Here is a 20,402-nt window from a genome sequence, read left to right on the forward strand (position 1 = left end):
TACTAGTTCTGTTTTTTTGTGGCAATAAACATTACTTGTCAATTTCAAATGCTTTTATATTCATTGTGTTGCAGCTGTTATTGAAGTTATTGTTTCAATATACGGAAAATGATTGGTTTGGTTTAGTGTAAGCAAAATATTAGTAATTTTTAAATTTCTTTGTAAAATTATTATTCATGAATTTAATTTAATTTTATTAACATTTCAGATTTTATTATTAGATAATTATTGTTTTCTTTTAAATGTTTATTTATTATTACCATTTTTTTTTTTTTAGTTGTATACAATGGATTACAATTATAAGTGTTAACTTACATTAATTTAAATTAAGTTTGCGGAACAGGCCCGTAATGCACATGTATTTACTGAGGTCGGGGGCAGGCTGAAAACCAGTGCTGAGTGACTGTTGTCGCTCAGTGAATGCTGAGACTGTCCCCCACACACAAATCACTTACTTATTAAATTTTTTTTTTTTTCTTCTTTCAAATATTTTATATACAAATAATCTGATCTTCTTATTTCATGTATCTTATGTGTGTGGAAATAAATGGTTTAAATGGTTTAAATGGTTAAATGGTTTAAACTGAGTTAAATCGAAAAAGTCGATTTGTAGTCTATTAACTATCGAGTATATAACCATAAATAATCTCAGCACAGAATACTGAAAAACACCGATCTTAAAAGTATGTGGAAATACGTCTATTTGCTAAGGTTTATTGAAATATTCCCTTGTTCGCCACTATACAGGACTTGACACTGGAGATAATAATAATCGGTTCTCACTACTCAAAGCATATTGAGAGAAAAACGCCTTGAATGGAAAAATAGCAAAATCAACCATTAAAGTAATTGCTCCTAAATTAAAGTTAGGCGCTATTAATAAAAATGAATCTTCATGCGTGAACAGCCACCCTTCGAGGTGGATGATTTTTTTCAAAATGAAATGGGACCACTATGCAAGTACCCCCTTTCCAACAAAAAAAGAATCATGAAAACCAGTTCACAAATACCGGAGTTATCGCGTAACATAAATACAAAAAAAAGAACATACAGTCGAAATGAGAACCTCCTCCTTTTTTGAAGTCGGTTAATAATACATAATATAACTAATATCAACTTGCGTTAGCGCATTAGAAAGCTGAAATAGTACAGCGCCAACAACTGACCTGTGAGTACTACTCCGTATAATCCAAAAATATTCTGCTTATTGTAATGAAGATAATACTTCTAAACATGGAGAGCAATTCCATTCGGTGGTGTGGGAAAAACAGCAAACCATTTCATTACAAAACAATCACATTTCATCGGTAAGTAAATATAAAATATGCAATTTTTCAATTTTCGTCCATTATAGCAAAGGTCAAGTTAAATTGGCCGATTTGAAGTGAAACAATTGACACACTCGTCAATAGTTGTTCGAATTCAGGCTGGCCAATCGGAGTGCAGTTGTCATCGTAATAATTTGGCAGAATAATTTTCAAACAAATTAAATGACATTTTTGTCTCTATTTCTGGTTGCATACTCGATGCTATTAACTGATAAACCAGGTACCAAAAGTTTTAACGTAGATTATAACACGTTACCTTTCCTCCTTTCATGTTGGCAGAAATACTGATGCAGTGTAGACCGTAGGGATGGCACCCCGGTTACGTTCACCTCGCAGTAGGTAGCACGACAACTGCCAAGACTTGCTACGAAACAGAAAAACAAATGTCAATGAGAATATTAATAAACGAATAGTCAAGTAGTAGTAAGAATAGTAAGTACTTATATTAGTAAATACATATGAAAAAAAAATACAAAAAAAAATTAATGTTTCGAAAAGCTGACCGTCCATGTCTCTATCGCTCACAGTCCATATTTTTAATGTAATTTAGCAAAATAAAACTTGACTTTGACTAATGTTAATAGGTGTTAAACTCGGTCGGATACAGAAACGGTCACACGATCTTAAATTAACGACGACGAAACGAAACGCACCGATGTCACCTGGCTGGTAAGAAATTAAATCGTTTCTAGAAGATTTCAACATCTTTCGTTTCCGGTGATGTTTGTTATATTTTGCATTGTACGTAAGTGATTCTGAAAAAAGGAATCAATTTAGTACAGTCCAGTTTTTAATGAAACATCCTGAGCACACCACAACATACTAAAACCGCAAACTGTCAGATGATCCGTCTTATGGAATGGAACCGCTTTTGCAATACTAAAATTTATTATCTACCATAGCGGAATGGACAAGCGCTATTTCGAAAGCGAAGCAGAGAACTACAATTGGAGATTCAATTTTGACTTTATCTCACATCCAAGAGCGGTGTCGAGAAGTCAAAATAACCAATTTTTCTCTCTTGGGTCCCAAAACAGTTCTTCCCCGCTCTGCTTTGATAGATGTTGGGCATAACGTATCCTTACTTAGTTGTATCTATAATTAAGCAAAGTCATTTAAGTTTAAAAGGTTTACGTTTTTTAGTTTCTTCAATCCAAATGTCTTCGTCGTCCTCCGACAGGTTATGGTCGCAATTTTTTATTCGACGACCGAGGCGACGGGTACAACTAGAGCATACTTTTTTGTGCGTTTGTCCTGTGAAGATAACACATTGGTGGTATATCCGCAGCGAAATAATATTAGGTTACTGAATTTAATACTACAATAGAAGGGATACCTGATTGATCTCGTACGATAGGTTTGTGAGTAGTGCCAAAGGATGATTGGTAACAAACTCGCGGGTACGTCCCGAACTTTGTTGGAGGTGGTTCCGTTCGCGTTCCATTTGAAAAACCCTCGCGAAATAGTGCCTTCCGTCGATAATCACACGAACATTTGAGGTACGAAGTTTTTTGCGTGTCTACAAAAGAAACAAATAAGCATTCACAAATAGAGAATTTAAAAAAATAAATTGTTCACAACTATGAACAATGTCTAGAAATATAATACTATAAGCTTAGAAGACGGATCTTGTAAGCGCACTGTGATGTGTATGCAGGCTGAACTACGCACGGCATTCCTGGAGAAATAACAATTCCAAGAAATGGTGCAGAACTGGAAAATTTCGCGAATCTTGCGTGCCTCTAGAATGTGTTGACCTTGGACTAACATAATTACCTTCTTTAAAGCACTCAGGGAAAGCATTTGCGAAGCTTAGTGTACCTTCACTGCCCATTCTGCCTATCCGCCCCAAAAGTTGTTCTGGCGAAGGGTCTTTACATTGCCACATCAAGTTTTCACCAAAGCTTAAAAATATTTCTGGCGTTATACCTGGAACCATAACAATCCACGTGTACTTTCTTAACATAAACCAATACTTAAGAGATGCTCTCCAAGCTGTGGAGTCTGGCCAAGATGCGAGGCTCTACTGTTGTGTAAAATATTAATTTCTCCAAGTTTTATTATAAATGTTTAGTTTTTAAGCATGGTACGAATGATAAACCTTTACCTCTAGGTACTTTTTCTGGTAATATATTGATATTACCAATGAACTGCACATTGGACGAAATCAACTTGACGGGCTCGGCAAGATTGGGTGCAGAGTGTTGGCGACACCAGCGTGGTCTATCGGCAGCGGCAGACGTATTCATTTTAGCATCACGACAATGCTCTTCAAAAGGTCGTTCTGCCGTAATTCCACAATGCGTCATAGTACCAGTACTTTTGTTGACTTCAGTTATTGTGCTTTGGTGGTGCATCAAAACTGTTCTTCGAACATCGTGTCTATAAATATTGCGCTTAGCATATTTTGTTTTTTTAGTAATGGGATTGCATTTAAACGTATTTATATGTACTTTGCGATTCTGTTTATCTATATCATTAAAGTTCTTGGTATCCGTTGACTCTTTCGAGGTAAATCCATGAAGTTTTCGATCTTTTTTATAAAACTGTTCAGCTGTAACTTCAATCATAAGTGTGTCATTTGCTTTCTTTTTTTCCGTTTTATTGCTAAAAAGTACTTGAATGCTGTTAATGCTGTTACCTAAAAATAAAGATAATTGGGGTATTTGTCATACTTTCTAAAATTACTGAATTATTTTAGAATAATTCAGAGTACCTTTATCTTTGCTGTTTTTAAATCCGCATAATTTGATATTGATGATAGAGTCATTCGCTTCAGAAGAGGCGTCAGAATCCGCCTCGTTTGAGGAAACAAGCAAATACACCGACGAACGTCGCCCTATGAACTCGTGGTCCAACAACTCACGAACTATTTTGAACAAGTCTTCGCTTTCTACTTCAGATTTCTCTGAAATTGCTGCGACAGATTTGTCTGTTAGCGGGTCTACATTTAACTTATTATTTTCATCCTCTTTTAGATTATGTTTTGAAATCCTATAGACCAAAACGTCATTGTCCTTGCTATGTGTGTATTGCAAAAATGATTTGGATGAGTCACTGTCCGCATATACTGTACTGAAAAACCAATTATGAATTTAATATCTAGGAGTAACAATTAATACAATCTACTAATATTAGAAACTCATAAGCTCACTTTTCACACTTACCACAACCCGGTAAATGTAAGGTGTTAAATTTTGTTAGGAGAACCGGTATGACTGTACCGTCCGTGAATGTGTAGCAGAGTACTTATATTTTTTGTTAAGCCACTATTTACTGTGAACATAGCACCTTAGAAAAAGTAGCAAGAAATATTTGTTGCCCAAGTGAATATTGCACTAAATCCTGAAAAATAATGTTAACATAGTGAAAATTCTATCCAATGGCATCAATTTATTTTGTTTTGTTATGCAGCCTGGCCCAGGTTATATATTATATTTTAAAATGGTGGATAGGACTAAGGTAAAAAAAATATTAAAATATTTGTAGTAGGTAGGTAATGTTAGCCTTGAAAGCCACGTGCGTGATGACAACATTACCTCATAAACTTATCGAATTGTATCGCAAATTATTTACGAGTTACGTTTAGTTAGCGTGTAACTACTTATGGTACACAATAAATAATAGATTTTTGCCTGTGGCGTTCCTGAACTTTACGACATCAAGATTCATGCCTCTCTTGACGAGACAATTCAAGGTTAAGATTAAACATTCAGATTTGTAAAAAAATAATGAAATACTTTCTTACACCCCGCCTGCTCAAATCGATAAAACGAACATTATAATGTTAATATTTTTACTTGCATATTTTTTCATAACTATAATTGAAAATGTTTCTGTATACAATTTTCTAATAATGTGATGTAATGCTTCAAAAGTCGCTATTAATAATAGTTTACCATTCAAATATTATTTGATTATAAAATTATAAATATGATTATAATAATATATAAATTTGATTATAATTATAAATTTGATTATAAATATTATTATTGTATTAATAATTATAACAAACTAGTGGACTAATTTTACAAAAAATAATTGAATATCAATTCAATAAAAATTTAATTAAACAAATATTAGTTCACTCCGGGGTGTCGTCGAGAACCTTCCGATCACGTCATGCGGAAGACAGAACGGTAGCTCATTGTTACCGTATAAGCCAATGTCGCTGTTAGGTTTGACAGATATCAAAAGAAACAGTGGTTAATAATGAATACATCGAATCGACTGAATGTCAATGAGATCGGGTCCGAATTCGCCTTTACAGGCAGGGAGAAGAGAATAAACCACGAAGAATAATAAGCAAGAACCATGATATAATGTACTGCAAATCCTTCAATGTACAAATATTTTACTTATTGGTTAAGGGCAGGTTTGGAAACAACGACTCTCAAATGACATTTTAATAGATCATATCAAATCTTGCGTTCTACTAGGCAAATCAAAAATATAGTAATTTTTTTTATGTACCCCACACGACATTTGCAAACGTATTTAAATGATGATCAAAAATAATACGGAGCGATAGTATATTGAAACACAAATCTAAAACTGAGTCTCTTGTCAGCAAAGCTACCTGGATCAATGAAAAAAATACCTTCATAGGTTTCTTACAGATGGCGCTATGAGAGAAAGTCGTTTAAGTTATTTACAAAGATTGGCAGCAAACACATAGAGAAATTCGTGAAGTCTGTAGATTCGTTCCGTAGCTCATTCGGGAGAGTGGTCATCCCCGGTCTGGCAAATAGGTGCTGGTTCGAGGCCAACCGGATCGAAGGATTGTATCTTTGTTCGATCTTTGTATCAATAATTATCATAATTTTAAATTAATTTTTACCTCATTACTTGAGCTGGAAGTGGCAATAGCGAAAGTTCGGAAATCGGAAAGGTAATTAGTTAATTTGATTCTATTAAATAAATATTTCTTTGTCTCAGATAAAGAAGACAGAATTTAAGTGGATTGAAAATATTCTAAACTTCATTGAAAATGGCTGAAGTTAAAAATTTTGTGATGAGAAGCACGAACGCCCTCTAGTGTTGTAAAAAATTCGAAGTCCGTGAGTCTATATTTATAAACTCGACTCAATTTTGTACGGTTCCCTAAAACACTCGCATACTTAGTGAACCATACACTCACATACGAGTCGCGCACGCGTCTCCGGAGCACAGGCTCGAGTCTAAAAAGAACTCGAATCGTAAATCTACCTCGAGTCTTGAACAAAACTCGAGTTCCAAAACTCGACTCGAAGCGACTCAATCAACTCTACAAAGTCACGAGTACACAAGCAAGGTTCAATTTTACTGAACGACTACTATTTGCCCACGAATTAAATAAATAATAAAAACCCAATATGATGATTTAAAGAAAAAAGTAGTCAGGCACTAATAATGAATTATACTATAATTATTAATACAAAGATCGAACACTCAGAAAAAATCCTTCGATCCGATTTATAATTATACTATAGTTTAACACCCCACACCATACCACTACTGAGTAGGTACTTATCAGACTGGAGTTCGACTCGTTGACTCGAGTACTAATGTCAAACTCAAGTCTATTCGGAACCTCGATAGGCTCATAATACATCGTACAGTAGAATCTCTGTCTTTAAGAGTCGAAACTTGTGAATTGGAGTCGAGTCCTAAAATATTAAAATATAGGGCTAATGGCGAACTCAAGTCTATTCGCAACCTCTACAGGCTCATTATACACCAAGCAGTGGAATCTCTTGTCTTAGAACGTAGACTCTCGAACTCTAGTTTTTTACAACACTAAGGCTCAACTCATACTGGCACATAGTCGTCGTCGCGCGAAGAAGCTCGCATGAGCGCGCCCGGATCACAGTGTTGGACCAGGTCCAGAGACTTTTGAGCATTCGTGAACGGCCCTCGTGCTCGACAGTATACAATGGTTGTTATCAACCGTATTATAATTGCTCTTGTATCTGAAGCTGAAGAGGAAGAAACTGAAATTATATCAGAAGCTGAAGGGAGAAAAACAAAACGGAAAGTTTGGGTTCACGAGTTATGGAAGAAAAGACGTACACTTGGCGAATTCAAAACACCTTGTAGTAACGATTAAAGCGGGGATCAAGATATTTTTATGAATATTACGTTATATAGACATTCAAATGTTTGGATTATCCATTGTCTCGTCCCGTCGCAGTTCAGCGCAAAGAGGGCGACCCGTGGGATTCCATATTTGCATAACAGAAATTTTACCTTAATAATAGGAAATTAGAGATGAATATGCTGTAAGTGAAAACATGACGCGTCGCAACGCTACGGCTCTGCGCAAGTGTGAGTTGACTCCCCGTTGCAGATTGAATAATGTATTTTGCTCATGAAAAAGTAGGCACATGGGTAAGGTAAAAAGAATTCGTATTTTTCGACTGGTAGGTTTTCATGTCAATATAAATTACAGGCGAACCCCACCTACCAATTTACAGGCGATTTATTTTATTCTGCTATTTAAAAATAACAGACTAATTAATGAGACGAACTGAAGTTATGGGTATGTATTTCTAACGTTATAGTTGCAGCAGAAGTAGAATCTACTATATTTTTCATCTCAGATAGTGCTAAAGCTTTTCACGGACAGTACAGAAATAAAAGACTAAATGCGTGACCAAAAAAATACTTTTACTAAAAACGTCTCTGTGCCTTTCATATCAGAAAGTAATTAATCTGAGTTGTGATAAGTTCTAATGCATGCAAAGAGTGGACGTGATTTTCGTTATGAGCCCAGGATCTTACCTCTCTTGGTAGATCAGGAAATTTGACATGGATGTGGCATAGTCCATTTAAGGATGTAGTGCGATAACTACAGGGGGATGACGGAAGCTGAATATTTTTTCCGCTCCACCATCAGTGATAAAATCTGACATTTATTTAACAGCTCGCCAAAGCGAGATTTTCACGCGAATTTTGTGGGATTCGATGGATTTAACATTAAAGGGAAAGTTTGCCGAAGTGTTTGTTATATTATTGAAAGAGTAGTAGAAATCCCTCCAAAAAGTAACTGATTGATTGATTAAGTCGCTGCCAATAATTATATTTCATTAAGTAAAAGAGAACAAAGGCGTGTGTTTCAATGTAGGCAAAAGTAAGGAAATATGCTACGTTATGATTTTTAACCAACTTCAAATAAAGAAGGAGGTTCTCAATTGGACAGTATTTTTGATGTGTAAGATGTCAATGGTGTAAGATACGCGATTACTCAGATATCTGTGAACCGATATCGATGAACCGATATCGATGGTTTTTTCTTTTGTTGTAAAGGTGGTAGTGGTCCCTTTTAAATTTGAAGAAAATATTCCAACGTAACATTAACTTAATATTCCAGAAGATGCATAATTTATTTTAAAAGCCGTGGTAGCCTAATGGTTTGGCCTACGGCCTCTCAAGCAGAGGATCGTGGTTTCGAATCCGGGCTCGCACCTCTGACTTTCTCGGAATTCATGTGCGGAATTCAATTTGAAGTTTATTATTCAGAAAACATCGTGATGAAACCTGCACGTTGAAGAAGGTTCACAATCCTCGGAAAACGTGTGATGTCCCCAACCCGCATTGGGCCAACGTGGCGGACTGTGGCCTAAACCCTCGTCTAAAGGGAGACCCGTGCCCAACAGTGGAAAGTATAAAAGGGTTGATGATGATGATGATAATTTATTTTAATAACAATTATTTTGGTTTTGTATGAGTTTCGAGAAAACAAATATGCAACCGAGTGTATGCCTCATGATTTGTAATGCATTGCGGTTTTTACTTGGTGGGATATATTTGTGATTTTTTGCTAATACGCCATGAATATCAAACGAACGTACTTTTGTATAATGCATTTAGTTTCGTGGTACGGCCGCTTGTACATTTTTTTTGCCAAATTTAACATTTAGTGATGTATACCTTAGACAACACTGTTCTCGATTCTGATCGATTTTGAAAACAAAGGGACGAAAATTATTATTACCTTAGCAATATTATAAAGATATTCTAGAACTCTTTTATTATGTCGTTTAGTAACGTTTCATTTTTTTTTCAGTTTTGTAGTATCTATTATCAGTAGTATCTGTAATTTAGATAATTTTACCAGCACGTTGCCTCGAATGTCCGAATATAGTGAGCAAATAAGTACATACATCGTCGGATATGTTGTACGGTATGTAGTACGAATATATATAAAGCAAAGAATTAACAGTTCGCTGTCTTCACAAAAACCTGGCGTTGGTCATACGTATGAGTTCGTTGCTTTCGAGGACGAAGGTGGTCTAGTTTATTCCACCTAAGATGCTATACAAATATGCAGAGTTAGAAATCCGAGAAATAATAAACAAATCACAAAAATTTCACACGAGGCCGTCATAAAGTAAACCTCTTCTGATTAATAAGATTTTACCATATTTTGTCAGCTGTAACATTTTCATTTGTCTTGCCATTCATCAATTTCATCAATTGCCAACTGAAAACCATCTAGTAAAATTAATTAAAGCAGTCGCAAGTTCATATATTGACGTGCGTTTTCATTATTTAAGTTCATCGATAAGATCTTCTATTACAAAAGGATGTTATAATAAGCTCATTTTACTGGAAGGAGAATAATATTAATATTTGAAGTCGATTAAAAATTAAAGTCTTAATTTTTTTTAAGTAATATACATTTTTTAAAAACATGTAAAATAAAGGACTAAACTATCTTATTGTAGTATTTTTCTACTATATTAATATTACGACTAAGTACTTGTAATGAACAAATACTTGAACAAAAATTATTCTATTTAGAATCGATTGATTGAACGGAATACGCGTAAACACGCGTATTCCGTTCAATGAATCGATTTAGAGCTAGCGGAAGGAGGTTTCCATCACTAAATAGTTCTTGTGACGTCATAGCGGGTACAGAAAATGTGCCACGCTTGGTTTTCATACAAATTGCTGTACTTGCGGCGTCTATATATACATAAATATATGTCTGTGCTAAGAGCCTATGAACACGGCGTATTTTGACGACGCGCACACGAATAGCGTTTTGGCGATTCCAATGCGATGCAGTCGCTGCGAATAAAACTTTGCGCCGTCAAACCGCCAAGTAATGTATGTTCACAAATTCAGTGGTGCCGTAAACGCGCATCATCTGCTGTCCTCAACTGTAGTCGGGCCATATATCGCTCATTTTGATAAGATATAGTTTTAATTTTAGTTTTAGTTTTATTAGTAGGTCAATGTTTGATTCTGAACTTCAGTTAGATTTTGAAATGAAGCAACTTTAAAAAAAGTTAAAAGCCGATTTAAGAGAAATCACCAGTACCACCAGTAGAGTGTATAAGCTTTTTGCTTGCAACGCAATTTTTTGTTGTTGTTGTCGTTTGTTGTTGTTGTAAACTCTTTATAATATTTGACAGATGTAGATGAAAAACAAATTGACAATGAGTGGGAAAACGTAATTTCTTTTGAATCCATTCGGGAAACTGAAAATTATAAATTTGGCCTTTCAGTTTAGTATCCTACAACTTGTGGCGACCGTGACAGGGCAGTTTTAAAGAACCTGTTTCTTCTGGTGTTGTTTGTTCGCTATCTAATTCAATAGGTACCGAAAAAGAGGTTTTCTTCAAGATTACAGTACAACAAGATAGTGAGATTAGTAGGCTGGTTTTTGCGGTTTATTGGTGGTTGCACTACGGCAATGTGGGGAGCTATCTATTGAAAAGTATCGAGTGGCGGAGCGACGAATTTTTAGAGTTATTCAGACTGATTATTTTGTTAATAATATACAAGGAAAGTTAAACTTGGAAACTGTTAAAAGTGTTGATAATCGCCTCTTTGTAAAAACACGCCTATTTATTAGTGGCGATACAGAGACCTTTATTTACTCCAATTTAACTGCCACGTTCGTCCAAAATAGTAGAGCGAAAACCTACATGCTGGATCCCAAATTTACTAAGTAGTTTACGTGAAAGATTTTGGATTGTCGGTGGTAGGAGGTTGGTTCGTAGCACTGTACGAAAATGTATAATTTGCAAAAGATTCAGCGCCAAAGCCTGTGCAGCTCCTGAGCCACTGTTGCTCGCAGACCGTGTTCGATGTAGCACAGCCCTTTCAGGTTACAGGGGTGGATTTTGCAGGGCCTTTGATTTTAAAGTCTAGCGATAAATGGTAGATGGTGCTGTTCACGTCTGCAGTATACCGTGCAGTTCATCTTGAACTATGTTTGTCTCTATCTACTGAGGAGTTTTTACTAGCACTTCGACGTTTTGTAGCTACGAGAGGTAGATGCAATATATAGCGACAATGCAACTTATTTTCACGGTGCCTGTAACGTTTTTCGTGAGAGTAATATTAGTCAAATTGCTTGGCACTTTATTCCCCCCGCCTCGCCTTGGTGGGGAGGGTTTTGGGATGGTTAGGTCTGTGAAGGATATTATAATAAAAAGAGTGCTAGGTAGAGCAGCACTAAACTCTCAGGAGTTATTTATTGTGATGTGTGATGTAGAGGCAATTATCAATTTAAGACCTTTGACATACATTTCGGACAATTCTGAAAATTAGATTACGCTTCCACCTTCACATTTCTTACAGCTTAAATTGCCTAACAATAACATAAGTATTGAAGTCTTTGATGGTAACATTTTATAATCGCGTTGGGTAACAAAGCTATGTAGCGACTTAAAAAATCACTTCAGAATACTTGAGTTTGCTTATACATAAACATAATTATGAGCGGGCTAGGGCAATTAAACCTGATGATGTGGTTTTGTTAGGGATAGAAAAGAAGCGTGTAGAATGGCCTCTCTGTATTGTTATTGAAATGATTGAAGGAGCCGATGGATGTAGCAGAGTAGCTCGCATAAAAACAAATTGTTGTGTGTGTTAGTGAGGGTTCGATCCCTTAAGGCCTACTCTCCAGGTATACCCTCTGGAACTGTCCGTACCCTACGAAAATATACCTTGAATGGACAAGGTCATCTCCTCAGGCATTGCCACACGTTCTGGTCGACATGTTAAGTTACCGGATAGGTTAATTTTGTAAATATTTATTCAGTGTTAAATTTTATTATTAAGTGTTTGTGTTATTTCCAAACGTTGGTTGTATGAAAATTTTTCTAATTTTATATTCCGTAGCGGAGGATGTTGTAAACTCTTTATAATATTTGACAAACGTAGATGAAAAATAAATTAACATTAATTGGGAAAACGTAGTTTATTTTGAACCGGTCCGGGAAACTGAAAATTATAAATTTAGCCTTTCACTTTAGTATCCACAGTTTTCGTGCGTTTGAAGTCGATTCAAACGTGCGTAAAAAGCGATACAGATGTATTTCGAACGCGCTTCTCGTGTGCCTCTGTATCGATATAAACGCAACAATCTGCTTTTTGAGCTTCTAAAGTTTGTGTTCGTGAAACTCGCGTCGTCGGCGCGTATAAAATACGCCGCGTGCACAGGCTCTAAGAGTAGCAAATTAGAGGATAAGGCTGCCTTTCCACCAGAGATGTGCGACGTAGCGAGGCAGTGTGCGAAGAAAATATCCACCAATAGGATTACTTCACTTTCCTAGCCTAGCTTAGCGCATCTCCGGTGGAAAAGGGTTAGCGGAGCTGAGTATTTGTACATACAAAATAGCGAGAGAGATGTGTACGAGGAATGTGTGCGAGGGATGCTGGCGAGGAATGTGTGCAAAACGGTGTAGGAAACTAGAGCTACTGTAAGTATGAGACTAACTGACACTGACACATTGCCACCGCTCACCTCATCACACCGCAAAGAGCATCCTCGCACCGCCCCGCTACCTCGCACATCTCTGGTGGAAAGGCACCCTGAATCCGGTTTATTGCATTTCACTCACTTTCCGTTAACTAATTGCAATAAAATTTGACAAATACGTGTAATTCCACCAATTTTCGAGGCCTGTTTTTTTTAATTAAAATGTTATAATTATAACCGATCATGTGACCGTCATGTTCCTGCTAACATAAAATTTATATAAAATGACAAACATTTTTTAAACCAACATGCCTAGTGCCGTGGGTAGATAAACTATAATCAACGACCCGGAGCAAGACTAACCATTCTAAGTTAGTAAATAACCACTAGTTGGGTACATCATGGTTATGTAGATGGTATAGTTCTAAGCGAGAACTCGGAATTGCACGCGTAGTGGTGTTTGTGTTTTTGGAAATTTCAAATATGAACTTTCATTTTCCTTGCACTATCAGCAAAAACGAGATTTGTTAAGTTTTGAAAAAGTAAATACAAACAACAATCTAAATAAATTAAATTTATTTTATTTGCATTGTTTATATTTTTCATCTGAGTGTTCAGATTTCCATGCGGTTTGGATCCGGCAATATCTACGATATGTATATATTTAGCTGAAGGTTGCAAGATAGATTCACGAATATTAATCGCCAAGAATTATGGCAGGAACTAGGAATCAAATCAATCATTTTGCTCCACTTGAAAGTCAATCTCAAGTTATTTATAAAATTATAACTGTAGTCAATATTTTGAATTTGAACTAAAGAAAGATTTAAGCTCACCTTACACTGCAGCTCAATTAGTTTCATAGACTACAAATGTATCACTTTCCACTATAAACATAATTGCCGAGAATAAATGTGGTTCTCTAAGGGCGAGGCGAAGTGAGACAAGACAAGACAATTTGTAGGACAAAATTACAATTCTCTCCTAGCTCATCTTCGGTGGAATTTGTCTGGATTGACGACGATGAGCGAGGCGAGAATTGAAATATTTGTTCATGTAATATTAAACCATATTCCTGTCTACATAGAAGTATTTATACTCTTTCAAGGGAATCACGATTTCTTGTGCGATAAATTCTCTGTAATAATTCGCCTCTCCAAATAAAAAGAAGTTGCGTAAATACTTGTCCGTCGGCATTGGATAATTTTAAGCAAGAAGTGATCAATTTATAATATTTACCTGACTCAAGCAATTTTCAACGTTAAAGACAATCCACGCTAAGTTTCAAATAGATATTGATTACAAGGCCAGCATTCTCACGCTAAGGTAACAAATAATAATTCGTGGTTTCAAGTGGAAGAAGACTGAAGATAACCGTAGACAGACAATATACGATTACTGAGAACAAATTATCTAATTCCAGATGTTGAGTCTCGTACAGCTTATTACTTGGACTTTCTGCTAACAATTGATCCAGACCGATACTCAGTGATTTTGGATGCCCCATTGGGTTCCGACCATTGTCTGGTGAAAGCTATATCCATATACTCCGCTACCGATCAGGGCCCTATTGGTATGAGACGGGTGTGGTGATACAGGTTAGCAGATTGTTGTTTGTGAGTTTCCTCGCTTCATATCTCTGGCAGGCTTGCCCTATTTGCGGTTTGGTGTGGAGTATAATACCGCACTTTAATGTACCCATTGGGCCCCAAACTGCATGGTTTACCGCCGACTGTAGTCGTGCAGAAGCACAGATGCGGACCATGTACCAAGCTTGAGCAGAAGCTTGACTGCGCAAAGCTCCCTAATACTCGGAATCTAAAGAAAGCCTTTAATAAAGCCGCCAATACGCACAAAAGCATGTTACGCAGGGCAAAGATCGACCATTTGCGCCACATTACCCAAAACTTGCCTCTATTTCAACAAGTATTTTTGGACCTAGATAAAAGGGTTGAAACAAACTTTAGTCGCCCTTCTTCACCACCTCTGCTGAGGCCGGATGGCTCGCTGTCTCATACTGCGGAAGAGAAGGCTAATCTTTTCGCCTCACTCTTCGCAGAGAATTCGCGTCTGAATGCCACAAGGTGCCTACCACCTTCTTTACTTCACACTGGCTGCACTATGGCGCAAGTTCCCATACCTCAAAAAAGAGGCACTAAGAACTCGTGGGAGTCCTGAGTACCTGTTATGGAAACAAAACTAGCGAACCAGAGTTGTCTCATTTAATTGCCTCTCACTTGAGACTAGTGTAGTTTCCAGGCGTTCGAAGCTAGCAAAGTGCAACCTGTGTCTAAAAAAAGGAACCAGAGCTGATCTTGTCAACCATAGACCTATCACAGTCATTTCCATACTCTGCAAGGCTAAACGTGTACCGTCTCCTATCGTACCTTGAAGACAACGACCTCCTCACCTCATCGCCAGTACGGATTCCGACGAAGGCGATCTGTGAGATCTTGTGTATGCTTCTCACTTATGGAACGAGGACATAGAATGGACGGTGAAGTACTTGCAGTGTTGGACATTTCTAAAATCTTTTAAGCAAGCTTCCCTATTATGGGCTACCCACTGACCTTTGCAATTGGATCTCGGATTTCATGAAGAAATGATCGATTCAAGTGATCTTAGAGGCTACTCTTCGGAACATCGGGTCGTAGATGCCGGAGTCCCTCGGAGTTCCTTACTGTTCGCAACTCACTTTCTACTGCATGTCAACCATATGTCGATTCCCAATAACTTCAGGTATCATCACTTTTAAATAGGTACTTGCAACCAATGCAAGGGTTAGTCGTTGGGATTTGTATCCTAAGGCATCAGGTCAGGATCAGATCAGCATCAAGTCTCCAACTGAGGCGACGCCAACGCTATCAAAATGCAGGCTTGTCTATTTTCCACAAAACGAAGTCCCTTTGACTTTGTTTCGTGACGTATCTATACCGATAGTCGACTGTCTCCAGCTACTTGGAATGGACCTGTCTTCCGATTTGAACTTCGGCAGTCCAGAATCCATGGCTAAAAATGCAGCCAAAAAGCTTGACATCCTTTCCACGGTGAGGCGTTACTTCACACCGAGATAGTTGCTTCAGGTGTACCGCATGTCCGATCGTGCATGGAGTACTGCTGCCACCTATGGGATGGTCCTACTAAATACCAACTGGCGACCTTGACTCAACTGAAGTTGAAAAGTATGCCAAAAGTTATAAGGTGACTCGGAATTAGTAGAGGTGAAGCTGCAGAGCCTTGATCACAGCAGTAAAGTTGCCTGCTGATCGGTATTCTACAGGATATATCACGGAGTGTGCAAGGGAATTGCACGATGATATAATTTCACCTTCCCCTTTTCATCATCGGGGGATCAGACGTAGTCTGGGGTTCCACGCCTATGTTGTAAATATTCCAAGGATTCGCACAAAGCGTTTCCCTTCTACATTCATACAACGAACGGAAATTTCTGGAATGGATTTCCATGCCTGCAGACTTGAACGGTTGGGTCTTTTCAAGGCAAGAGTTAATAGGCACTATTTAGGTGTGCATGCTCCATCGACTTCCTCGTCACTTTTCATTAAGAGATGAGTCAAAATGAGAGGTAAGTCAAAAGCGCACTTATTTATTAATATAAAAATAAAATAAATAGCGGAATATTGGTCTTAAGGTAGACCCCTAGTTTACACAGATGAAACCTACAATCACACTTCTCACATGTCCAGTCAGGCATGGACAGATAGAAAGACCAATAAGTACAGGCCAGTGATTAATTAAAGTGATGCAGGAGGAAAAAATGGTTTTGTTTTTTACGGCTAACCAAAAAAAGGAAGATTTATCATGATCAGATGAACTTTGACAACTACGAAAAATGGGACAATTGATAAAGAATCTTAAGCCTAATATCGTTGTGGTCGTAGATAATGCTTGGTTTCACAATAAGCTATTAAACCATGCTCCAACCTCTAATTGTCGTAAACAAGAAATTATGGAGTGGCTGACAGATGACAACATTCGTAGGTCGATGTACAAAATAATCTGGTGTACCACCCACCATATAGGTGCAATTTTAAATGCACATGGACATACAGTTTTACGATTGCCGCCCTGTCATTCAACATTTAATCCGATTGAAAATATTTGGTCAATAGTTCAAGGATATGTCGCGAAACGAAGCATTTCTTTAAATATGCAATGCATTATGGGGATAGCAACTGAAAAAATTAATACAATTAGTGCTGAGGTATGGAAAATTGTTTGTCATGATATCGCAAGTGAAGAAAATATAGAAGTCAAAAAGAGCAGCAATCAGCATACCTAAACGATAACTAAACTTATCAATACTTGTGAAACTTCAAAAGAAAAAGACTTGTGCGATAGTGATTAGAACCAAACGTAAAATAATCATTGTTTCATTGTTTAAGAATAAATCGAATAATTTACTTGTTTTGGTTTTTATGCGAATGGTACATCACTAAATGTGCAATTCCGAATTCTCGCTAATATATACAAGAACGTTGTTGGATATCAGCCATAGCACAACAATTGCCGTATGGAATAGAATGAGCAAGATCATGGCATAAGCATCATTTATTGGACTAGGTAAATTTTTATTGTTTATGCTTCAGACGCCCGTAACAATAGTTTTACCATTTAACGATATTTAATTTTCGAGGAGTTTCATATAAGAAACGAAACTATTTTTCAGGATTTAAATGGCGTATATGACGCAAGGTCAAAACGCGTGAAATTACACCAAAAAGCGAGTAGCAGAAGCATGATTTTCATACTGCTCTAAACATCGTCTGATTTCTACACCGTTTGTTTTCCGTCGTTACACTGTTATTAAAAAATGTATATTACAGTATATATTTATTAATTATAAATAATATTAATTATTATTACATATTGCAAAGAGTAATGTATACTTATCAGTGCACGATTAAAGTCAGATTACGTGTTAAATGAGTGTAAAAATGTAGCCAAATAAAAAAACCCATAGGTACTTTATCCTTTACACATTATGTACTAAATTTATTAGACAAACTGTGCAAAAATCAAATCAGTCAGTTACTTAAAGCACGCCCCACATAAGTGACTTACCTCAACGTAGCCTTAGTTGTGTTACAATATAGATCTTGAAAATAAGGATCTGTATCCATATCACTATTGCTAACGTTTGGAAGGCTTTGGGAGCGTCTGCTATTATTTGCTGACATGGTACTTCCCAAGAACGATACCACACTTACGCTCCCAAGTTCACTATAAGCGTTAGATAACAAGCTTAGCGTAGACTCTGTTCTCATGATAAGTATGGAGTCGTGACTCATACACTTTAGATTTGTGCTTATCGTAGATTCATTCTTGTTGAAGTTGTGGGCACTGGCCGTATCTTTTGCTGATGAAATATAACTTCTTTCAGGTTCGTAAAATAATCTGTCCGCTTCAGCTCTGTGGAAGCTTATTTCAGAGTGGCCACCACCAACAAAGTAACCACCTTGAACATTGTACACACAATCTTTTCTTAAACGTCTTTGTAATTGACTTGGGTGACGTATATTACTTTCTGTTTCCCAGGTGTGATTCATTTTGGCCTTGTACATTTCGTACAAATTTTTACACAAAGCTTCTTTTAATACGTTCAAGTAACTGTTACGTACGACATTTTGATATAAGGAAATAAAACTGTGTTCAAGGCTTACATAACGTGAATCCTGTAAAGTCTTGCGTCTTGGTAAATTCGGAGTAAACGAAGGAAAGCCTGCAACTCTTCCAACTGTAACTTTAATTCCCTCGTTATCTAATATAATTCCGCTCTGCACACACGGAATGCATTCATCTGGACAGTCACACAAAGACGAAAAATCTGGAGATGTGACTCGAATCTTTACGTAGCTATGTTTAAAACGTATTTTCTTTTTATCACAGCCGCAAGACCTATCACACGTCGTTGTTATAGCAATGTTTTCAATTTCTCCGCGAATACCAGCCCCTGCCGCTGTAGTAGTTACAGATTTAGATTTTTTATACCGTGAACCTTTTGGTGTAGTGACTTTTTCAGTTCGCTTTTTGCCAGCTGGTTTTTCTAATGTACCTTTTTCTGCTGAAGTTTTAAGTTTTGGTGAGACGGATTCTTCTTTTTTCGTAGTTTTTTTCTTTACCTCAGCTTTGCGTAATTTATCAGGGTCAGCTTTAAAACCTGATGCACGTTCTTTTGTTTTGGATTTTGTTAATTTTTCTGTAGGAACTGTCGCTGGTGTTGTTACAGCCGCAATCAAAGCTTTCTCCGATGGTGTGCGGCCTTCTGGTAGCGGTATGCCAGCTGCGGCCATTTGTTGAAGCATTTTTTCTTTGTCTTTGTCGGACTTCCCCTCAAGAGGTTCGATAATACCTTCTGCATGTGCTTTTGTCAATCTTAGTTTTTCAGATACACAGGTAGGTTCCGGAGGGTAACCCATTTCTTTTCTAACTTTATTGATTATTCTCTTCTCTGACGCAGTTTTGCCTTCTGGTAAAGGCAAACCCTTTTTTGCTCGACCTCTTAGAATCCTTTCCTTTTCGCTGTCTATTTTACCCTCTAACGGAGTCAATAATCCTTCTGCTTTTGCTTGTCTTATTTTTTCTGATGCAATCTTTGATAAACGGGGACTCGTAGCTTTAATAGCCGCAATCAATGACTTTTCTGACGCTGTACGACCTTCTGGGAGTAAAACGCCAGCTGCGGCCATTTTTCTCAAAGTTTTTTCTTTTTCAGGCCTTGTCATACCCTGAAGTGGCTTAATAATGGATGCCTCATGCGCTTTGGCTAGGGCAAGTTTTTGTGTAGTGGTTTTTGGCTCTGGGGGATAACCCATTTCCATTATAACTTTATCAATTATTTTCTTTTCCGAGGCTGTATTAGGTTGTGGTAATGGCAAGCCTCTTGTAACTAACCCTCTAATATGTTCTTCTTTTTCTTCAGGCGACTTTTCATGTAAAGGTTTAACTGTAGGAGACATTTTCGCAGGCACATTAAAAATATTGCAAATACATTCGTCGCTCTTCTTACCTTCTTTGAGACTTTTTGCTGTATTTATATCAAACTTTTCAAACTTCTTTGGAGACATAGGTGGACTTATTGATTTGGCACGTCTAATACCCTCTGTTTCAGGTGTCTCCTTGACGTGCGTAATCAAAGCTTTTTCTGATGCCGTACGACCTTCTGGTAATGGAACTCCCGCTGCAGCCATTTTTTTCAGTGCCACCTCTTTTTGCGAAGCAGTCTTACCTTCAAGAGGTGTAATTATTCCCTCAGCGTGTGCTTTTGTTACTCTCAACTTTTGAGACAATGTTTTAGGTTCTACAGGATATCCCATTTCTTTCCTAACTTTATCTATTATTTTTTTTTCAGAAGG

General features: G+C 37.1%; 1 protein-coding gene across 1 annotated transcript in view; it reads right to left on the minus strand.

The window, feature by feature from the left end:
• The window catches only part of LOC113240194, a 124,054-nt gene that overhangs the window by 101,741 nt on the left and 1,911 nt on the right, over positions 1-20,402 (minus strand). The window contains exons 3-10 of the mRNA XM_026477444.1: positions 18,112-20,380; positions 4,045-4,403; positions 3,436-3,969; positions 3,105-3,257; positions 2,665-2,847; positions 2,463-2,582; positions 1,982-2,083; positions 1,585-1,692 (exon numbers count right to left, since the gene is read on the minus strand). Coding sequence (XP_026333229.1) covers positions 1,585-1,692; positions 1,982-2,083; positions 2,463-2,582; positions 2,665-2,847; positions 3,105-3,257; positions 3,436-3,969; positions 4,045-4,403; positions 18,112-20,380 — 3,828 coding nt within the window. The remainder of the gene's footprint in view (positions 1-1,584; positions 1,693-1,981; positions 2,084-2,462; positions 2,583-2,664; positions 2,848-3,104; positions 3,258-3,435; positions 3,970-4,044; positions 4,404-18,111; positions 20,381-20,402) is intronic.

The sequence above is a fragment of the Hyposmocoma kahamanoa genome, unplaced genomic scaffold (genome assembly GCF_003589595.1).
Source record: "Hyposmocoma kahamanoa isolate Upper Pololo Valley unplaced genomic scaffold, ASM358959v1 100021, whole genome shotgun sequence".
Classification (NCBI taxonomy): domain Eukaryota; kingdom Metazoa; phylum Arthropoda; class Insecta; order Lepidoptera; family Cosmopterigidae; genus Hyposmocoma; species Hyposmocoma kahamanoa.